The following is a 21,572-nucleotide window of genomic DNA, read 5'->3' on the forward strand; positions in this document are numbered from 1 at the left end:
TCTAGAGCCCACATTAAATAAAATTGAGAAATAACCACTATTTATAAAAAGAAAGATGTTGGAGTAAGGGTGAACCTTCGAACATTATTTTCTTTGAAAAATCTATATTAACGAAATTTATTATTTATATAACATAAATTTCAAGCAAATTATAGAAAATACTTATATATTTGAATAAATATTTGCTAAAGGGCAGTTTACATAGAAATCTACCTTTTGAAAACTACACGGCCTGATTAAGGCTGAACTCAAAGAGTAAAGTATAAAAAGTACACATGTTTATATTTGTTTATTAACCAAACTTATAATCAAATAAATTATATTTAAATTACTTAATTGTAGAAGCTCATTGTGTTCTCTCAATTGCACTTCATTTAAGAAGATTTCTTTCAATATCTTCAAAAAAATTTCACTTTATTGACAAGGAAGAGTTTTTTATGCTGGAGTTAACAATAAAACCCTTAACATTGTTTAAAGCAGGGCTTCTTAAACTGTGGGTCGCGACCCCCAGGGGGGTCGCGAGACTACTGAAAGGGGGTCGCAAAGATCTGATACTTTTCAATCATTATAAATAAAATTTTAAAATTAGTATACACACTACGTACAAATATAAATACAAATAAAAATCATACAAAATACTATTGTAGTTTTATTATAACTATTTTTTGAAAAAAGTGGCAATGCAAAACTGTTATGTAGGGCCTATAAATGAAAATATGGAAGTAGCATTTAAAATAATAAATACAACGCGCTCCTCGATTTTCAACTGAACGTTCGACATTGATGTCTGGCCGCCGGCGTCAGTGTTTGCAAGATAACTTAGTGATTATAAGTACCCAGACGCCGCGTCGCCTTACAGCTTACACATACAATACGGAAGTATAATCAAGCTAGGCTAGGCGAATCGGCATATTATTTTTATAAAAGAATACTAAAAAAAATTAAATGAAAGCTTCTTTTTCGGCGTCTTTGTGATACGGTGCCTTTGTGCGCTGCACACTTTGAACACGCCATGCGTCGGGGTTGATCTGATCGTAATTTGTTGTCATTGCACTGGTAAAGATTCGAGTGTAGTTATTTTTCTGTTTGTACTTCAGTTTGGACTCAGCTTTGTCTTCGTAGTGACATGTGTGTATTTACTGTGTAATTTTCAGTTGGTGTTTTTAATTATTACGTTAAAGTTCAACTACATTTTGTTTAATTATTTATTATTATTTAACCATCATGGATAAATGGCTAATTAAAATTCCAACTAATAAGTCTGCCACGCCGTCACAACCAAGTTGCAGTGCTTCAAATCCGACTTCTAGCAAAACAAAAAAAAGAAAATATGACGAATCATATTTGCAGTATGGCTTCACATGCTCTTCTCACAACAATGAAGAACAACCAGTGTGCTTAATTTGCAAAGAAGTTTTGGCTGCAGAAAGCATGAAACCGTCAAAACTGCAACGACATTTGAATACTAAACATGCAACGTTATCAAAAAAGCCAATAGAATATTTTGAGCGTCTTTTGCAAACATCAAATAAAGAAAAGAACACTTTGGAGAAGTATGTTACTTTGAATGATAAATATCTATTGGCATCGTATGAAGTTTCGTATTTGATAGCAAAAACGAAAAAGCCTTTTACTATTGGAGAGCAACTTTTACTACCTGCAGCTATAAGAATGTCTGAAATTGTTCATGGAAAACAGTATGCTGCTGAAATTAGTAAAATTCCATTATCAAATGACACTGTGTCCAAAAGAATTTCAGACATTAGCAATGATCAATTTCAACAGCTTCTTATGAGGCTTAAAGACAGCTCAAAGTTTGCAATACAACTGGACGAGTCGACAGACATTTCAAAAATGGCACAGTTGTTACTTTTTGTAAGATATATTTATGAGGGAAGCATTCATGAAGATATACTGTTTTGTCGTCCTCTGGAAGGTCATACTCGTGGAAAAGATATATATAAAAAAGTAAATGAGTTTTTTGAAAAAGAAGGATTAAATTGGAAAAATTGTGTTGGTGTGTGCACGGACGGTGCTGCAGCAATGACCGGACAAGATCTTGGTTTTACAGCATTTGTTAAAGCTGGAAATGATCATATTACATTTACACATTGTATGATCCACCGAGAGGCACTTGTTGTTAAAAAAATTGCACCAGAATTAAACACTGTGTTTTTTGATGCAGTCAAAATCATTAACTTTATTAAAAGTCGAGCACTTAATAGTCGATTGTTTAAAAATTTGTGCATTGATATGGATTCGGATTATACAAGTTTATTGCTACATGCTGAAGTTAGGTGGCTATCAAGAGGTCGAAGTTTGAAACGATTATTAACTTTAAAAGATGAAGTTCTTATATTTCTAACAGAGCAAAATTCTAATTTGGCCGATTATTTTCAAGATAATTTATGGCTTCTCAAGCTATGCTATTTGGCAGATATTTTTGATAAAATCAATGATATGAATTTATCAATGCAGGGAGTCTGCGTTAATATGTTTATGTTAAAAAATAAACTTGAGGCCTTTGTTAAAAAAATTCTTATATGGAAGAACAGAGTGGAAAGTGGATCGCTCGAAATGTTTCCATTTACTGACGAGTATATAATTAGTAACAATATTTCAGAAAAAGATACTCCTATAACAAAAATTATAGTTAATCATTTGAAGGATATGGAAGTTTACATGCATAGGTATTTTCCCAATGATATCGATACACAACAATGGATTTGCAATCCATTTTCAATTGAAATGGATGAAATTAATTTTTTAAACTTAAAAGCACAAGAAGAATTTGCCGAATTAACAAGTGATACTACCTTGCGACTTAGATTTTCTCAAGTGCCTGTGCATGAATTTTGGATAGAAATCAAATCAGAATATCCCCTACTATCGGAAATGGCAATGAACAAATTACTGCCATTTTGTACAACATATTTAATTGAATCAGCCTTTTCCACATTAACTTACATAAAATCAAAATACCGTTCAACTTTAATAAACGTTGAAAATTTATTACGATCTGCACTAACTCAAATTGAGCCTAGATTTAATTATTTGTGTAAAAATAAACAATCACATCCGTCACATTAATATTGTTTGATGTTAATAATATGTTTTTATTAAAAAAATTGTTACAAAAGTTTATTTTTTCTATTGAATATATAGATATAGTTTTATGTTTTCTTATAAAAAAAATTGTTACAAAAGTTTATTTTTTCTATTGAATAAATATATATATATAGTTTTATGTCATTCTATTTATTGTGTTTTATTACGACCGATATCCCGTCAACGTTTCCAATTATGTATATGTGAAATGGATGGGTACGTATTCTTTAATCCTTATTTTATTTACATTGTAAAATAGTGCGATATTACATCTACATCTACGGTTAATATATATTTCATTATATGGAGGAGGGGGTCGTTTAAAATTTCCTAAGCTTGAAGGGAGTCGCTATATAAAAAAGTTTAAGAAGCCCTGGTTTAAAGCATATCATGAAAATTATTTTTTAACGTTTTTTCTAATTACGGTTTAATCACTCGTAAATAAAATGATCATAAACTGTCTTAAATACCCAAAATAATTACTTTAGTTTTTTTCTTCCCCCTGTTGCATGAAAAATTTGTGCCCATACTTTTCTTAAACATAAGCTATTAAGCTATTTCAGTAACCATTTAACCCATTTTAGTTTCTTTGGTGTTATAACTAGTAGTTTGTTAGCGTCAATTATTTGTTAGTGTAATATTATATAAACTTCACAATTTATTAGAATCACAATATCTTCATTTTATAATAATAAACTTTATTACTCTGCGTCCAACGTTCCATAAATAATTTATTAAATAGTACAAATTTTTTTTTTTTTTTTTAAAAAAGACGTATTTTATCGATTTTATGCAATAAACATACTGCCCCATACTGCAATAACCATGAATAAGACCGTACTTCCCTTCATTACTGTGTCGAGTCAATTGCCTAGTTATGATATAACTCGTGCTGCGCTTATTAATATTTTTCGCTCTAGTGCAACATTTATATTGTACTAACTCCGGGGTCTTCTTCCGTAGATAGGATCAAACTATTGTGTCAAACGATCAAACTGTTGTGTCAAACAATCAAACAATTGCGTCAAAAGATCAAACTATTGTGTCAAACGATCGAACTATTGTGTCAAAAGGTCAAACTATTGCGTCAAAAATATTTCAGTTACATTAAATTCTGATGTTCTTTTTTTTAATATAAAGTTGTAACCAGTTCATTTAAAATTTAACATTAACTTAGATTGACTTATTTACTTGGCTTACTTTTTGACTATATTATCATTGGGTAACTCGAAACTCTGGATCTCATCCCATGTACCAAAGTGTCTATTAGTAACTATTACTTCAATGGTAATTTAAAATGGTAATTAGGTGATGGTAATTTTCAATAATTATTTGGTGTTAGGACTGAGTGGATTTTAGGTGCCCGTTGGATCTTCAGTCCAACCTCTAATACCAATATAAACATACATTGATATAAACATATATCGCTATATGTCGAATCTTACAATTCAATTGAATAAAAAATTAAAGTTTATATGGCAACTGTTTATATTGCAAAACAACTGTTTATATGGCAGAACACTAAAATAATTTTTAATGATAAAATCGAAAAAATATTTTAAATAAAATTGTTCCTGAGATAATTTATTAATTAAGAAAATTGAATTGTGTGGAAAAATTATAATAGCATACTTCATATTTCTATATTATCTAATGTCTGTGTACATCTAAAACACAAATTTAATTATTTTCTGTGAAAACCTCAGAATTTTAAGGTTACGTATAAACTCAAACAGTCGGAGCAACATTTAACTACGCGCAAAAAGCATTAGTATATTTACGGCAAGGATCTGTACTTTGTCATTTCTTAAAGAGATATCCTCTCAAGTACTTTCCAAGAACAATCCCTCGTGGCTCAGTACTTTGATCTATTCATCTTCGGCCTAATAAGAATTTCTCGTTATTCTGGAATTGTGAAAGGTTGTTGAGAGAGTAGAAATAATGAATATTCGTATGTTTAAATTGGTGCACTGTATTATTACCGCTTCCGTTTTCAGCGTATGTTTGGGTGAAATAAAACTAGTTAATGAGTGATAATTTATAGTTCTTCAGAAATTATATAAACTTTATATACTTTATACATAAAAGATTTTTAATAAGAAAAAGATTATATTTTGAAGCAGCATATGCTATTCATACTCAATCTTATTCATATATCTACTATTGTTTAACTCTTTGTGGTCGTACTAAGTTTATGCAAAGCTGTTATTCAAATCCGTATTAATATTTGTCGGACAAATGTAATAGTTTAGGTAATGTTAATGTTAGGTAATGTTAGTGTTAGGTAATGTTAATGTTAGGTAATGTTAATGTTAGGTAACGTTAATGTTAGGTAATGCCAATGTTAGGCAATGTTAATGTTAGGTAATGTTACTGTTAGGCATATATGGCAGTACTTTTACTATCGTTACTTGTACCGCCGGTACAAGTAAAAAGTACGTACTTTTACTTGTACTTCGTTACTTTTCAAATTTAGTACTTTTACTTGTACTTTCGTTACTTTTTTAGGGAAAAAGTACAAGTATTTGTAACGGAAATGTCGAATGAAATCGTTACTTTTTTCTAAAACTCAGTAAACTTTCTAAAAAAAAAAAATTTGCTTTCGAAATGCAATTATTTTGCAAAATGAATAAAAATATTAATTAGCAAGTTATTTTCATTCATTTTCGAGTTTTATGCATTTGTTTAATACATTTTAATTAAAAAAATGTTGGATTTTGTTATTACGTTTTTCAATTTTCTTATTGAAATCAATAATAATAAAATTTTTGTCTTAATAAATTTTTTACTAAATACATTTTTACCTAGTAAATTTTTTACTAAAATTATGTTTATGCCCGACCTTGTCAAACAATGCCCAGTCAAATCTCTAAGAACTTCAGAACTATTTGTGCTACTGAAAACTATTATAATTACTATTTTAATTCTTGAAAACTCGAAGGTATTAATTTAGCCGCTGATACTAAAATTCGTTTACAAATTTTAATTATTCCGTTAGGCAGAAATGTTCGGAAAATGATTTTCTTGCATAACTTCAGCATTAGCCATTGTTACAAATAAAACTGTAGGCTGTACTGTTTCAACTTATACTGCACATTCAATTATTTTTTACTAGCTCAAAGATCACAAAGCTTTCTGAAACCCCGTGTTTGCTTTGTTTATGTTTGTGCTTTTAAAACGCGTTTCTATAAAGTAAAATAATTTTAAATCAATGGTAATTTAAATAAATAAAAGTAAACAAAAAATTAAAATCAATAGATAAAATTTCTTTCTCGTGCAAATTCATAAAAAGTTTGATATTAAAATTATATTTGATTTTAAAATTATTTACGATGATATTATAAAATTATATTATAATATTCTTCCGAATTTAAAAATAAATCCATAATTTTCAAAATTAAAAATAATTAAATAAATAACTACAATTTTTCAAAAACATTAAAGAACATAAGAATATTATTCAATAAAATTTTAGGTTACTTTGTATTTTCGATTTCCTAGAAATGTACTTTTAAATCGTTACTTTTTTTGTTTAATACCTGTACTTTTACTTGTACTTTTTACTCGTTACTTTTTAAAATAAGAACTTTTTACTTTTTACTCGTTACTTTTTTTAAAAATACTTGTACTTTTACTCGTTACTTTTTAAAAGTAACGTTGCCATATATGCTGTTAGGTAATATCAATGCTAGGTAATGTTAATGTTAGGTAATGTTAATGTTAAGTAATGTTCATGAAGAAATAACACATAAATTTAAGTGAACAGTAGTATTCAACATGCTTAGGTATATATGGTTTTTTCACTGTGATAGCCGATAGTAAACATGTGAATGGAATAGTTAAATAATTTTGGGGGGAAAGAGTAGGCAAACGCAAGTGAAGATAATAATGATAATAATAAATGCCACATTTAAAGCCACGGTGGCTAAGGTGATAAAGCTTTCACCTCTCAATCAGGGGACCCAGGTTTAAATTCTAGTGGGAGCTGGTTGATACGAATTACGCACGTGTCTCGTGCCGACCACAGTTCTGACGTAAAACTCCTCAGTGTTAGACGGATCTTAGGTCAGAATTCCAATGTCATCTCACTTCCCGTGAGAGGTTTTCGTGGTTTCCTCTTAGTGTAGCTCAAATACCTGTTAGTTCCATCAAAAATTCCTCTACGAAAGCTAGTTTTCCCCAATGCATAAACCAGGCGATCTGGATTGGATTAAAAATTACAAGGTTATGGAATTGAACAATGATAGTCATAAGCTCAGAATCTGGTTGGCTGTTCAACGCCGATTATAAAATAAAATACCGCATTTATCATTCAGTTTAATCAAACAGAATCTATTGCATTAACATATCATGAGATATTTTTATTTCTATTGTATACCATGATCTCTTATTTGTGTGCTGACATTTAGGGGGTAAAACTAATAATCCTTACTAACCAAAGTTCGCATTATGCAAGTTTCGCTTCAGTTGAGTAAATGTGTAATGATTTTCACAAAAAAGCATTCTAACTCGAAAGATAATATAAATTTTTAGGATATTATCTGAAAAGAAATAAAGATGTAGATTAATCCTATAGTAGATAATCTTATAGATCCGATGCAGAATATTTTGTTTTGCATAGTATGTACTCCAGAGTGCATGCTATGCAATACAATTAAAAATATCGCTTGCTACGCCAGGATTTGATTGATAAAAACGATAAACATCTGACATTTTCTGATCTACGTTTGCTTGTTGAAATTGGTCATTTCTTCGATTACACTTATTATATCCTTGGTTTAGAAAAAAAAGTATTTTTCAAACAATAACATTGTACATCAAAACATTATATCAAAAAATTATCACATCCTGTGTTTCGCTAACGGCTTTTATCGAAAACATTATATGTGAATTTTCTTGTGCCCTTTAACATGGAGTCTTAACGTGGAAGAAACTAGTTTTGAAATAAGAATTTAAAAATATGATATTTGCAAAATTTGATTTCTCAGAAACTATTTGAGTGAATTTGCTCAAATTTTGCATTTTACCATGTAAAATTACGTTCTTTAAAATGATTGCAAAAAAAAAATTTGCACCTTCAAATTAAAAATTTTTTGACTACATTAAAATAAAATAAAAGAAAATATTTAAAATAATTTTTGCATGAAATTATTTTTGGATTAATGAATTATATAAATTTAAGCAAAATTATTTTGATTCACTAAAAAAATTTTCGAGATAACGCGAAATACGTAAAAAGTACTGATTCCAAAATTTCGACAGCTCTCCTGATTTTATCTCCTAAATATTGGAACCATATTTCCCAGATTGCTAATACCTCCCCCCCCCCTATTTTGTGTACTAGATATTTGAATCCTCGAAAAAAAAGTATGTTTGTTTAGGAAAGAACATTTAAGGGACTGATTTTACAATTTAAATGTCGTCTTCACAACTAAATGAGCATATTTAAGGTCCCCCTTTCGAACCAATAAGAATGAGTCCCAGAAAGTGAAGATCCGGCCATTAATTCAAAAGTTATTCAGGATGGTCCATTTATTTTTTTATTATTTCTTTTATTATTCTAATTTTTTTATTATTTATTTATTTACTTAAATTTTAGTTATTGATATTTTAGTTTTCCCGACCATTTCACACTGTTAGAATTTTCTTTCTTAAATTTCCGTAAAATAACTGACAGCTGTCTGTCCACCCAATTAACTGTAAAGTACTGTAACGAACATTTTATTCCCTAATGGTCGTGAAACCACTTACAGCTAGTATGATTATTAAACCATTAATGTAAAACTATACGTTTTTTTTCTAACCATTTACAAATAGCATGGTTTCAAAACCATAAAAAAATAGTTGAACATTGGAGCTATGCTTTTTTTTAAGTAATGGGCAATAGAGTTAGATTATTATTGAATTGTCTTTCATCTAATGAACTGAGGAATCGGTTTATCTGTTGTTTCACCTAGCGTAGCAGATGGAAATACTAGACTTTATTGTGTTAATCAACTTTATGTTGCTTCCACCTATACGTGGATGGAAGGATCGTATTTTAATAGTCCAGGGGCACAAATTAGAAAATTCAGGATACTGCATATTCTTTTTGTGTTGAAAGTAATATATTGTGGTTTCAACGTTGAGACTCGAATCCCCGCTCTGTCCGTCATAAGACTGACATATTAGCCCCTCGGCTATAAAATGTATCCTGCTGCATAGAAATAAGTAGCTTCATTAGTTGGGCCTATAGTTAGTGCAATAGTTCTGATAAGTTCTGAGCGATTAATAAACGGTTTTTCTCAAAGTTAACAGTTTAAATACCATCTTATACCATCATAATTGGTAAAATAACCTTTGAATAAATTGTTATTTAACCATTTTTTCCGAGTAATTTCTAACACTTCATTTGTTTTATTATAAATTTTTTTCCTTTCTTGCTTGCTAAAAATATGTGATCGCAATGAAAATAATTTTAAAATTCACAAACAGATGCATACTGTCAAAAAATACTTTTTGTACTTAAAATGTTCTATAAAGCACAATATTCGTTATATAGTTATTAAATTAAGTAATCCTAAAACTTTATGTTAATTTATAATAAAAGAAAAGAACTTTAAGAAAGTCAAAACTACTAATTTTTCTGTTTCACGTAATCCAAATAACGTCGTCTTAAACACATTACTTAGAAGAAATAAACTAATTATGTTTCTTTTATGTTTAGTTTCTAATCAAGTTAGCAACGACTGTGCAACTAAGCATCTGTATAACTCAATAAAATATGTTTTTTTTTTTCGTAACTCTGCGAAAGATTTCTTTTATTTTTCACTATTCATTAAAAAAATATAATTTTCTTCGTGTTATAAAGATAAATTTGATTTGGCTACAGTTGTTTGTTTCTTATTGAGAACTATGCGTTTCCAGTTTTCATTTTGTTCTAATTTTCTTCTCAGAAAAATCAGACATATGTGGTCAGCATTCGTATTATCCAAATTTTTTTATTGTGTTTTTATAAGTATAAATAATTATTAGTTTATATTTTGGAAATATGCAATTTCTTTACTTCGAATTATATTCATTGTATTCGTAGCTGTATACCCGTTCTCTGTACTGGTTAGAAAAAGTATGTAATCAATAAATCTTGTTTTGATCGACACTAAGAAATCATGCACAACATTGAAAGCCATGTACAGACGCACCTAATTAAGCTAAAGCAATTCCATTTTTTTATTATTTGATGACTTTCTTGGAGGTTTTTTGGCATCAGGTTGAGCAAAACATACTTTTAGAATTTGATTATATCAAAATAAAAATAAAAAATTATTACATTCAGTACCATTTGGCATAAGCCTATAGTTCAAATTCACTTCTACTATATTACTTTAAAAAAGACGAACTTTGCTGCAGAACTAAATGTACACTTATGTTCAAAATAGTTTTGAATAAAAAATTCACTTGAGGAATTATTAAGAAATATTTATTCATGTTTACGTTAGCCAGTTTTTTATTCTGAATGCTGTTTTTCATTTTTAATTCGTTTAGTTAAGCTATAACTTTTCATGCCTTTCTTGACTGAAAATATTTAATTTATCAAATGCCAGGAAATTATCAAATATTTGCAATTTTGTTAGCGTTTCAGATTTTTTGCTTCCAAGAAATGAAGTACAGCGAAAATGTATTCCCTTCTTTTGAAACAACATCAAAATTTCACGAATGATCATTCGAGTGTGAAAGTGTGAACCAAAGTGACAAATAATCTATTTTTCATAATGGCTTTATTAAATATTAGTTATATTTGACTCTAAATACGTAATTCTCGGTAACGCTCAGTTGCTGTCACACGGGCATTTTCATTACGTTCATGAACGGACTCGCGTAGGTTTGAACCTAGCAAATTTGAAAAATTTGTTGCTTTAAAAGCGTGTTTAAAGTTATTGCCAAGAATCTTTACAAACTTGTTTTTTTTTTTATTGTACTATGCACAAGACTACTTTTAACAAAGAGTAGCACACTATACAACAAACTACGAAAAATGTAGCGACTACAGTAGTTACACTACTTGTAGTATGCTACTTCCGACCACTGCAAGTAGATTTCACTGATTAATTTTTGGCGGAAAACTACCTACTGGTCAAGGAGTTTTTTTCTTCCCTTAAATGCCACAGAAATTATTGATGTGCGCCGACCAATAATCATCGGTGGGACAGAATTTAACTTCGTTTTGAAATATATTTTTAATGCCAGCAACGGCAATTAGATAAATAATATTTTTTTTTCATAAAACTTAATGGAAAAAGTGTGTCTTAAATGTCACCAGTATTGGCATTTAAGTATATTTAGCAGTCAGTGAACACTCAGCAGTGGTTCAAGTTTCTCAATTTGAAATTTTCAGTGAAAAACTAGAGTACTCTTCTGTTTGCTGAAGAAATGATAGTGATTTCTAGGATTGAAAAATGAGTTAAAAAGTAATTTAAAATATTAAAATATATTTTTTAACTGTCTCTTTCAGTAAAATTAAAAACAAATAATTGGTAGAATTTCTCATATAGTCTAAAACATTTCGTCACTTTGTTATTCATTCTAAATATGTGAGATTACCGTTATGAAATTTCAATAGATAATTATTTGCAGAAATAATGAAAAAAAAGAACATCCATGTGCATAATATGACTCACGGTGTTTCAAAAACAGCGCGTAATTTTTTTCAGAAAAAAATAAAATAATAATAATAATTTTTCTCGTCGTTTCTTAGGATTTTGAATGCTTAAATAATTGATGTCCAAGCAAATTTTTGATTCATAAACTTGGAACAGTAAACGATTTTTTTTTCTCATTTTGTTCTCAGATAGGAAGGTTTCAAGTTGCAATGTTTAAAAGAAATGATTCAAAGTTTTTCTTTGTTGTACTGAATTTCACAACCGAGAAGTTTCATGTCAGCAAGTTCAAGTGTCCTTCATTCATTTGAGTGTTCTATTCCACTTCTATCGTTCTTATTCTTTATTATAATTGGACTTATTCTTCATTATAACTTTGTTGTACAGAATTTCACAACCGAGAAGTTTCATGTCAGCAAGTTCAAATGTCCTTAATTCATTTGAATGTTCTATTCCACTTCCATAGTTCTTATTCCTCATTATAACTGGTTGTGATATGAGAATAAATGTTATCATAATTGTGTCAGTATCACTTAATAGTAGTTTTGACTATTTGTGGCAGTTAAGGCCTGCAAAATAACTACGATTTTCCAATGGATTATGGGGTAACATTTACAAACAAAACAAGAACATAAAAACTAAACTATAATAAAACCATAATCATAAAACTCCGATTGATAAATACATCACAACACTGTAAAAAATAGATGCTCAAATTTCACTAAACTTTCTTTGTTTTTGACAAAACCATTTTCTGGTATATGCTCCGAGCGAAGTTTCGTCAAAGTGACGAAATAACTATCACTTCCTTAAGGACACAAATTTCGTAAAAAAATAAGGATTATTTCAGCATTTTATTTTATTCCAAACAAAAAACCTCGTAGCACATCGACCATTGTCACCTTAATTACAAAGGAAAGATAAAAAGAACAGACCCAGTAAGCACACACCTCACGGCAAACGTAAGGCCGTAAGCTGGCATTCTAGGTAGGATAACGGCAAAAGGCAAGTACAATAGGGTCCTTTATCGTTTGTTTTGAGGCATTTCAGGAAGAGGCGGAATAACTCCTCACTTATACAGGCCCGAAAAATAAAACCGCTGTTTGGCCTCTTACACTAAATTAGTTACAGGACCTTTATTGTATACCGCTGTTTGGCCTCTTACACTTAATTAGTTACAGGACCTTTACTGTATACCGTTAATTAAATGTAATGTTACAATTGATTAATAATGAATAGATGCAGAGTTGGTAAAAAATGTGCTTTTAACTCAAAACTTTGAAAAAAATCAGGAGAGAAAGGAAAAAAATTCATAAAACATTAACCGTATTTTTTGAGAGGAAAAAAACAGTTTTTATTATTCTTTGAAAACTGCTAATTTTTTAAATAGAATATTAAAAACTAGAATTTTATTATTTTATTATAATCTAAATATACTTTCTGTGGCATTACCTATTATATTTTTTAATAAAAAAATAATCATTTTAAATTTGATAACAATTTTTAAATAAATATATATAATTATTTTTTTTTAATTTTTTCTTTTTGAAATCATTTTCTGAAGTATAATTTTTAACTCGAAATATAATATATTTGTTACTTTCAAGAAAAATTGAATACATATTCCCTTAAAAATAAGAATAAATATTAATACTTATAACTAGAACAATGAAATTAACCAAATGAAATTAACATGAATTTTTTTCAGACTATGATTCTTTTTTTAAACATTCTTTAAAACAAAAATGAATTGGTAAGTTCAAAATTCATGTAAATAACAAAATCCATTTATAGAAAATAAATAGAAAAAAATATTGTAAATTGCTTATATCCTCCTTGAAATTATAAATATCTTGAATTTAGAGCAAGGATTTTTAATGAAATATGCTTTTTTATTACATTAATTTACTAACTTTTATTACAATTTAAGTATTTTGTAATAATGAATGTATACCATTTAAAAAAGTAAACTTTTCATTTATATAAACTGCTTTTTATTTTTTTTATTTTAATGTTCATTTTAAACTTAATATCTTAGTTTAATCACTTACTTCTTAAAAACTGGATTCAAAATAGTTTAAATGGTCTTAGGAATTTTGAATTTTAAAAAAATCGTGTTTAAATTTTCTGATTGGCTATAGCAAACGTCTAGTCCAATAAAGTAAGTAACATTTTTTTTCTGTAAACTTTTAAGCAATACTTGAAGGTAATAATTGCTTAGGAAATTTTATTCTTCAAAATATGTTTTTAAATAATAAAAATACATTTGGATATTTTTATTAATTAAACTTCAAAATATTAAGCAAATAATTTTTTCTCTAAGCTGATAATACAGAATATAGATAAAAATAAAAATTATACTTTCAAAATGTTAATTATATTTATTTTTTATTCGCATAACAAAAATATTTTTTCATGCAGTATTATATTTATTTTTAAAATAGTTTATATACATTAAGGAAAAAAAAACTGTTTTAAATGCAATACACAGATGGCGCTGTTTTTTTATTTTTTACTTTAGACGTGTTTTCGATTCCTGCCGATAGATGGCAGAAAATATAAAGTGTCGGGTCTTGTAGGGTTGCCTTTCTTTTAACTTTGATAGAATTTCGCCAATTTACACAAAATGACAGTCGGTACGGCTTCTGTCCTGGCTGAGGCATAACCCCCCGCGGACTCTGCGGAAACCATATCCCTCCCCCACCCAAGGACAGCCCTCCAACAAAAGTTTCTGCTTACTAAAAAAAAGCAAATCTATCATTCATGTGTGGCAAGGGTCTGCACTATTTATTCTAGCATAAAATGTGACATAAATAAAAAAATGTTCTACTGCATATTGCCTTTACCAATTAAATAGCGGAATAGTTATTTAAAACCAGAATTGCGTTATTGAGTTTTATTTTAAAACTCAATTCTTTTAATAGCAAATTAGACAAAATTAAACATTAAATTTCTCTGTTTCAATCTTTCTTTACACTTACATTCATCACATACTTCAATTCAAGTGTTAATAAAAATAGCATCGTATTTCAAGCAGGAAAAAATACAAAAGTTATAGCATGATTTAAAAAAAGTTACCGATTTTTTCTTCTATGAAGTCGATATAAGATTTAAATAAAAATGCATTGTGTGAAAAATTACTCATTCTCCAATAATGTTCCCTAGTTGTAGAAAAATGAAAGAAACATGACAATACAAAATAATAAACGCACATTTATCCATTTTCAAACGTCATTTACAAAATGTTTCCTATACATGAGTTAAAAACATTGTTTTTTCTCACAAGGGGTTTTGGGATTAACAAATTTTAAAATTGTGCTGTGTTTTAAATCTTAGGAAACAATGGCTGAAATATGAAAATAACGGTAAGAGAACCGAAATTTTATTTGTTTGCCCAATTAAACTGTTGATATAGTTTTAAATTTACGGTCAATTTGCAAATCAATATTTTAGAAAAGGCATAACTATTTAGACAAAATTGAATGATTATGTAATTAGAACTAAGTGGAGCTCTTTTAACCATAAACTGGCGAAAAATGAAATAGTATTTCATGCTGCCGAATCGACTTGGCAATTTTCATAGTACAAAACGAATCCAATTTTCATACCTATTTTTTAAAGAGTGCAGTTCTTTTAGAATTAATTTATTAAAATCCGGTTAAAGTTTGAGGTTAATTTAAAAAAAAATCAAAAACAGATCATAGTTCGTAAACATGCAAATATTTAAATATATTAAATGTTTTTCAGATTGTGACGATAATTTATACCTTGACTGCAGCAGATAAATTTTTATCAATTGATCAGCTTCTACAGTCCCTTTTTAGAGGCGATTTTAAATATTAATCATACGCTTACTGATAATAGTTGTTCGACACAATTTATTTTTATGTATCCTTGTTTTCTACATGGAGGCACCGTCACCTGTTCGCTACGCTCGATAATCCCTGTAGTTGATTCTCGTTCATCAAGTTTGAAATAATTGAAGATCAAGTACAAATCGTTTTCTTCTACTTTTTTAAATAAAAATTACGATTGGATTGCCAGCAGTTGTATTTTAAGGATTACTAAGTTTTGACAAATGAAAAATAAGGAAAAACGGTCTCGCCGAGAGTTATTACGCATTGAAGATGTTCTATGAAAAAAGCAGTTTATGCCCACGCGCAAAATCGTTTTTTTCTCTCTCAGAACTAGAGGCATTGGGTACAAACCTTTCTCAAGAATGTTCTTAAAAGTTTTTTTTTCCTGAAAAGTCGATTAAAATTTATTTGTTTAATATAAAATTATTATACTTTTATTTAAGTTTATTATATTAACTTGTTAATTTTAACAAAATAAAAAAGATAGCTGGATTTGAATAATAAATAACTGTGCTTAAAAATATTGCATTTAGAAAGGCAGAATGCGAGACACAATAAGAATTAATAAATTAGAAGTAATTTTTTCTTGTTAACAGATCATATAGGAAACAATTCTTATTTCTCTTTATTCTACATATATTTTCAAATATCGGTATGAAATGTCGAAGTTTTATATTTGGCAACACCTAATCTTTTTCTATATATATTTTTTTCTTTATTTCTATTATTTTTAATAAAGTCAAGAGGGATATTATGAAAATCGCGTAAATGAAAAATTTTTCCACAACAATCGATAAATATTTATTAGTTAAAGAAAAAATTAAAAAGAACCTTTTAAATTGTAATAACTTTCAAACAAATAAGAGTTTCTAAGAGGAAATAAAGACTATGTTACGGTTATAAACTAAATTTGGCTCTTTCAGCATACCAAATTTAACTTCTGCAACTGAATGCTTGCGGCCATAGAGCGGCCCACGTGTTATTTTTCTAACAAGTTTAAGAATAAAAATAATCTTGACTTAATTTTAGAATTATTTTTTAATTCCATTGCAATTTGCGTTCAATCTCCTACATATCTGCGTAATGTGAAGTTTCTAAATCTAACAGTGTCTGATAAAGTGTAACGTTAAGTTGAAAACCCCAAAACAGTGGCGGTGTCAGGGACCTTTTCAGTCTTCTGACAGAGAAGGAAATTTATTAATATCTGCTCGTTTTACGTTAATTTAGCAATGCAGTTTATTTTTCCAACTTCATATAAAAAGAAAGTTTTAGGAATGATCAATGTTAATGTTATTATTCTAGGTTCTCACGCGTTCGCACTTCTCGATTAGACCAATTTAATCGAAAACTTCAACACTATTATCTTAAGTAAAGAATTCTAAGAGCCATGAAAAAAAATCATGATAGCGTCTCGAAAATCAAAAAGCATCTCGAAATGTAATAATAAAAAATAAAGAAGACAATTTTTGAAATTCTTAGAATTCATTGTTTTACAGACTGATTTTCTTCTTTTTATTTTCACCAGAGCGTATTTTTAATAGTGTTATATTAAATTACTTTAAAGCATTTTATAATCTTTTTATAGTTAACTTATACACAACTATTGTTCTCCTTTTAGGCAGCAATTATTATATAAATATTAATACTGAAGAAAGAAAAGAATTTTGTATTGTTCTACGAAACGTATATTGGCTGGAATTAATTATCAATTTGGCCCATTGACTGACAAAAGGATAAAAATTAATTTAGACACCTTTTGTAATTTATGACGACCTTATAAAAGATCTATCCAAGAAAAAAAATGATCAATGGGTATCCAGTGATTGGAATAGTGCATTTACAATTCTCTCATGTTATTAAACTAATAGTATTCTTTGACTTTCATTAATCATTTTATTAACAAAATTGTAATTGTAAAGTATATTTTTTCTCTCTTAATAACACATACTTTTTTTAATTTTTTATTTTAATAATCTTTTTAATTTGGATTAATTCGGTTTTTAGAAAACAGTTCAAACCAATCTTTCAATAAAATTTTGTATCAATAATATCTGATATCTAGTAACTTATTCTTAGTTTATTTGCAGTTAAATATAATAAATTTCGCAATTATAGTAGGAATAACGAAGTTTACCTAATACGACATAGTTAAATTAAATTTTTACTCTTTATTTTGTAAAAAAAATTTTTTTTTTTGATATTCATATTTTTTGTAGAATATTTATTTTAAGGAACTTGTAATTCAACTTTGAGTAATTTACGCTGAGTAATTTTTTTGCCGTATTGACTTATTCATTCTTTATTTGACTTAGCTCAAATAAATATAATATCTCCCGAAATTGGTTATATGGGGTTTATATCAAATAAACCCCATATAATCAATTTCGAACAGTCCAGTAAACATATCTTAATAGAAAATTAAAGGATTTAAGTTTCCAACTCAGAATTTTAACACCTTAATCTTTACTCTGCTATAACAAACCTTAAATGAAAATATTGTTTCGAATTATTTTCGTTAAAACAAAAACAAAGTTTACTCACTGTCCCTTCCTTTCACAGGGGGGTTGCTCTCCCAGGAGCGACCCATCATAATAATTAATTATCGAATTAGTGCTGCTTTAAATAGTTTTCGATAATAATTTGAATTATTATTATTAATGATTGCACTAAAATTAGTAGTTTGTAATGCAAGCACTTTTGTACGTTGTAAGAACTAGCGCTTTTTTTTTCTGCATATATTAAATGTAAAGTCAATATCAAAAAGAGAATCATAAGAATTTTAATGATCAATTTTATGCAATAGAATTTCAGGAATAAAAAGGAGTTTGTAAGTGTATTTGTGTGCCCTTCATGATATTAAAATATTTGTTAGTAAAAGAAGTAAAGACCTTTATTTTAGAATTAAGAAGTTAAGTTTACTTTGAGGGGGACGAGGAGGTGATGGAATGTAGCTGTTTCAAAAAGAGATCCTTTTCCTCTCTTTGTTAGTGTATGGTAACTTGAGAAGTTAACGATGTCCGGTTATGCGTTTCTCACATCCCACCCTGTTGGGGGTCAGAGTTCTTGAGGAACTTCAGACTTTTCCAATATTTTGTTATTTTTTTATGTTTTGAATCGATCTCCCCTATCATCAATTTCAGTTTTAATTTCTTTCCTTATATTGCTGACGATTATTATTATTTAACATTTTCATAAGACCACTATTATGTTAAATTGTTCGTAATAAGTTTTTCATTGAACTGTTTATTTTTTTTCCTAAAAAAATAAATAAGCAAAAATATAACAGAAAAACGCAAAATTCTCATATTTCGCAGATTGCGAAAAGCAATACACCGTAAAAGTCATTTACAGATCAAAATTGTGTTTCTAAAATGTATCTAACAAAAATCTTTCAACCATTTGTGGGAAATTAGAAAAGTAAATGAAAAATAAATATATAAATGAACTCTAATTTTTAAAAAAAATATTTTTTGATTTAATATCAAGGTCTTATTTGATTAGTAATATAACTTGTTAAAAATGGAGAGGGTCTCGCTTTTTATGCTTTATAAGTACAACAAAGCATCATAATTCTTTGCACTTGTTTGGATTTTTAAACTCCTTGTATCTGAACAGTCCAGAGCTTGTAAATGATTCAAATAAATCAAATTCATTCTCATTCATGTGTTTTAAAATTAACATTATTCAAATTAAAATTAACATTAAAATATTATAAAGCGAGAAATCAGTTACAACCTGTCATAATTCTAACAATTGATATAATAAATCGGTAACTTACTTAATTAACTATATTTCGTGGTTCGTGCAATAATGAAGAAAGCTAAAATATAAAAAGAAAACTGTAAAAGAAAAATTAACGGTAATTAAATTGTTAAATCTTCTTATTTCGCATCTTCATAAATTATTAAAATTCAATTCTTCTCTCATCTGGACACAAATGCATTTAAAATTAGATCTTTTGAAATTCATGCATTTAAATTTTTTACTGTCTTAATATTTATGAGTTAACTCAGAAACTTCTAACCGTATTTCATTTCTTAAATTAGCAAAAAAGTTCAGAAGGAAAAAATAATTAATGTACTCTGTTTTTATTTAATTTTGAACCAATACAGAAAAATTTATGAACGGGCAATGTTTAGGGAGGAAAACTCCTTAATTCTTTGAGTAGAGAAATAATAATACGTTACAATACCATGCGTTTCTTTCTAAATTAAAAATTCGTTAGGGCGTAGCCAACGGAGTTAAATTATTGCCGTATGCGCCATTGATAACTTCAATCTACGTTTTATTATCTGTATTTTATTTGTAGAGCAAAAACTGCAAGATTTAGAAAAATCAAATTACAATGGACTGTAGAGAAGTGTACAGGGATTACGATGGAATGAAGAAAATGTATGATCGATAATTTGTTTGAGAATTATTAACTCCTACACTCAGTGATAAAAAATATCGTATGAGCCGCTCTGCTGGACACAAAAATTCCTCTACAGAATTGAAATTTTGTTTTTCTGAGCAAAAACAACAAGATTTTAAAATTTGAAATTACTATGGTTTATAGAAAGAAATACAGAGAAAATTTAACATTCGATAATAAGTATTATTAACTCTTATACTTGTAAAAAAAATACTATATATGGATGATCTGTAAGATGAGAAAATGTATGATCAAAACTACCAAAATATTGCTAAGTTTACCATAATTCTAGCTCTATGGAAACACCAAAAAACTCGATAATTTTTACCAAAGTGTTAGGGTAATGTTTTAGGTTGACAATAAGATGAAATTTTATAATGTTTGTTAAATTTTGGTAAAATATGGTAAATAATCATGTTAGCTAAGAGCATTTTCTTCTTATAAGCCTTTATTCAATAAAATTAACTGTTCTGTTTTGTATTTTCTACTAAATGTGTGGTAATAAGAACTATATTTGTGGAAACCAGAATTTCTGTTAAACCCTTACCATTTGAATAGAAAATTTATCAAATAAATGGTTTAAATGCAGGATATATTTTAATTTTATTACCCAAGTTATTTTTTTTTTTTTTTTTTTTTTAAACCAGAAATGTCAATACAGTTCCGTAATTTTACCGAATTGTTTTCTTCGTATTTTCCACTTAAATGTAATTATGCAGTTAAAATTCGATGAGCTAAAAAATCATTTTTATATGTAAACCTAAAACGAATTTTCTTTCGAATTCCAATTTATTTGAAAGTCATTTCTAATTTAAGTGTTCATTCGTGATTTTTTTCAGGTATATTTTAAATATTGACTGTTTATTCATTTTTGCAGAAAATTCATTTTTTCGTCAGGAGATCTTTGTCTTTTTTTTAATTTTGTAAGCTCGGACTGAATTGAATTAAGAGTAGCGAAAGAGAGAGAGAGGGATTTGCATGTTGCAGGATATAAATCTTAACAGTTAAATTGACTTTTTTAAAAATAAATAAACCTAACAATAAAAAGTATTCTCAGTTTAAACTGTTAAAATTCTCGTCAACAAATAAAATAATTTCTCAGCAATTTTTCTTGTTTTATTATTGTAATACACAATCTGTATTCCTTAGGTCAAATCTTCTTTAAAGTGCAGATGATAATTTTCAAGTTGAGGTAGTCCTCGAAGTCGTTACGATTAGCATTTTAACAAAACATTCTTACATAACGCTACTTCACTTGTACATTTTAAAAGCAAAATATTCAGCGTTTCAGTTTAAAATATTGGTTTTTAAGAGAAGAAAATAAAACAAGGATTTAAGGGAAACAATTACGCGGATAGGTGATCGGAAACGGGGGGAGTCAGAGACTCCCTGTTTTTCTTTTTTTAATTTTCGCATGGAACAATTCCTTAACAGAAAGAGTTAATAATATTTATTAATAATACATATTAATCTTATAGAGAAACAGGATTTTATTTTTCTGCACAGGAAGTCAAAACATTCATGTAAGCATTATTTCCAAGTGTAGAAGTATAAAAG

General features: G+C 28.1%; 1 protein-coding gene across 1 annotated transcript; it reads left to right on the top strand.

Moving 5' to 3' along the window:
* The first annotated feature begins 1,224 nt into the window (after positions 1-1,224).
* LOC139427290 (zinc finger BED domain-containing protein 5-like) lies at positions 1,225-12,324 on the top strand. Its single transcript, XM_087166850.1, has 2 exons — positions 1,225-1,968; positions 12,211-12,324. Exons 1-2 carry the CDS (start codon positions 1,225-1,227, stop codon positions 12,322-12,324), a joined length of 858 nt encoding a protein of 285 aa, XP_087022976.1.
* Positions 12,325-21,572: the final 9,248 nt, after the last annotated feature.

Source organism: Parasteatoda tepidariorum, chromosome 6, assembly GCF_982258835.1.
Source record: "Parasteatoda tepidariorum strain Cologne lab strain chromosome 6, Ptep-v5.0, whole genome shotgun sequence".
In the NCBI taxonomy this organism is placed as follows: Eukaryota; Metazoa; Arthropoda; class Arachnida; order Araneae; family Theridiidae; genus Parasteatoda; species Parasteatoda tepidariorum.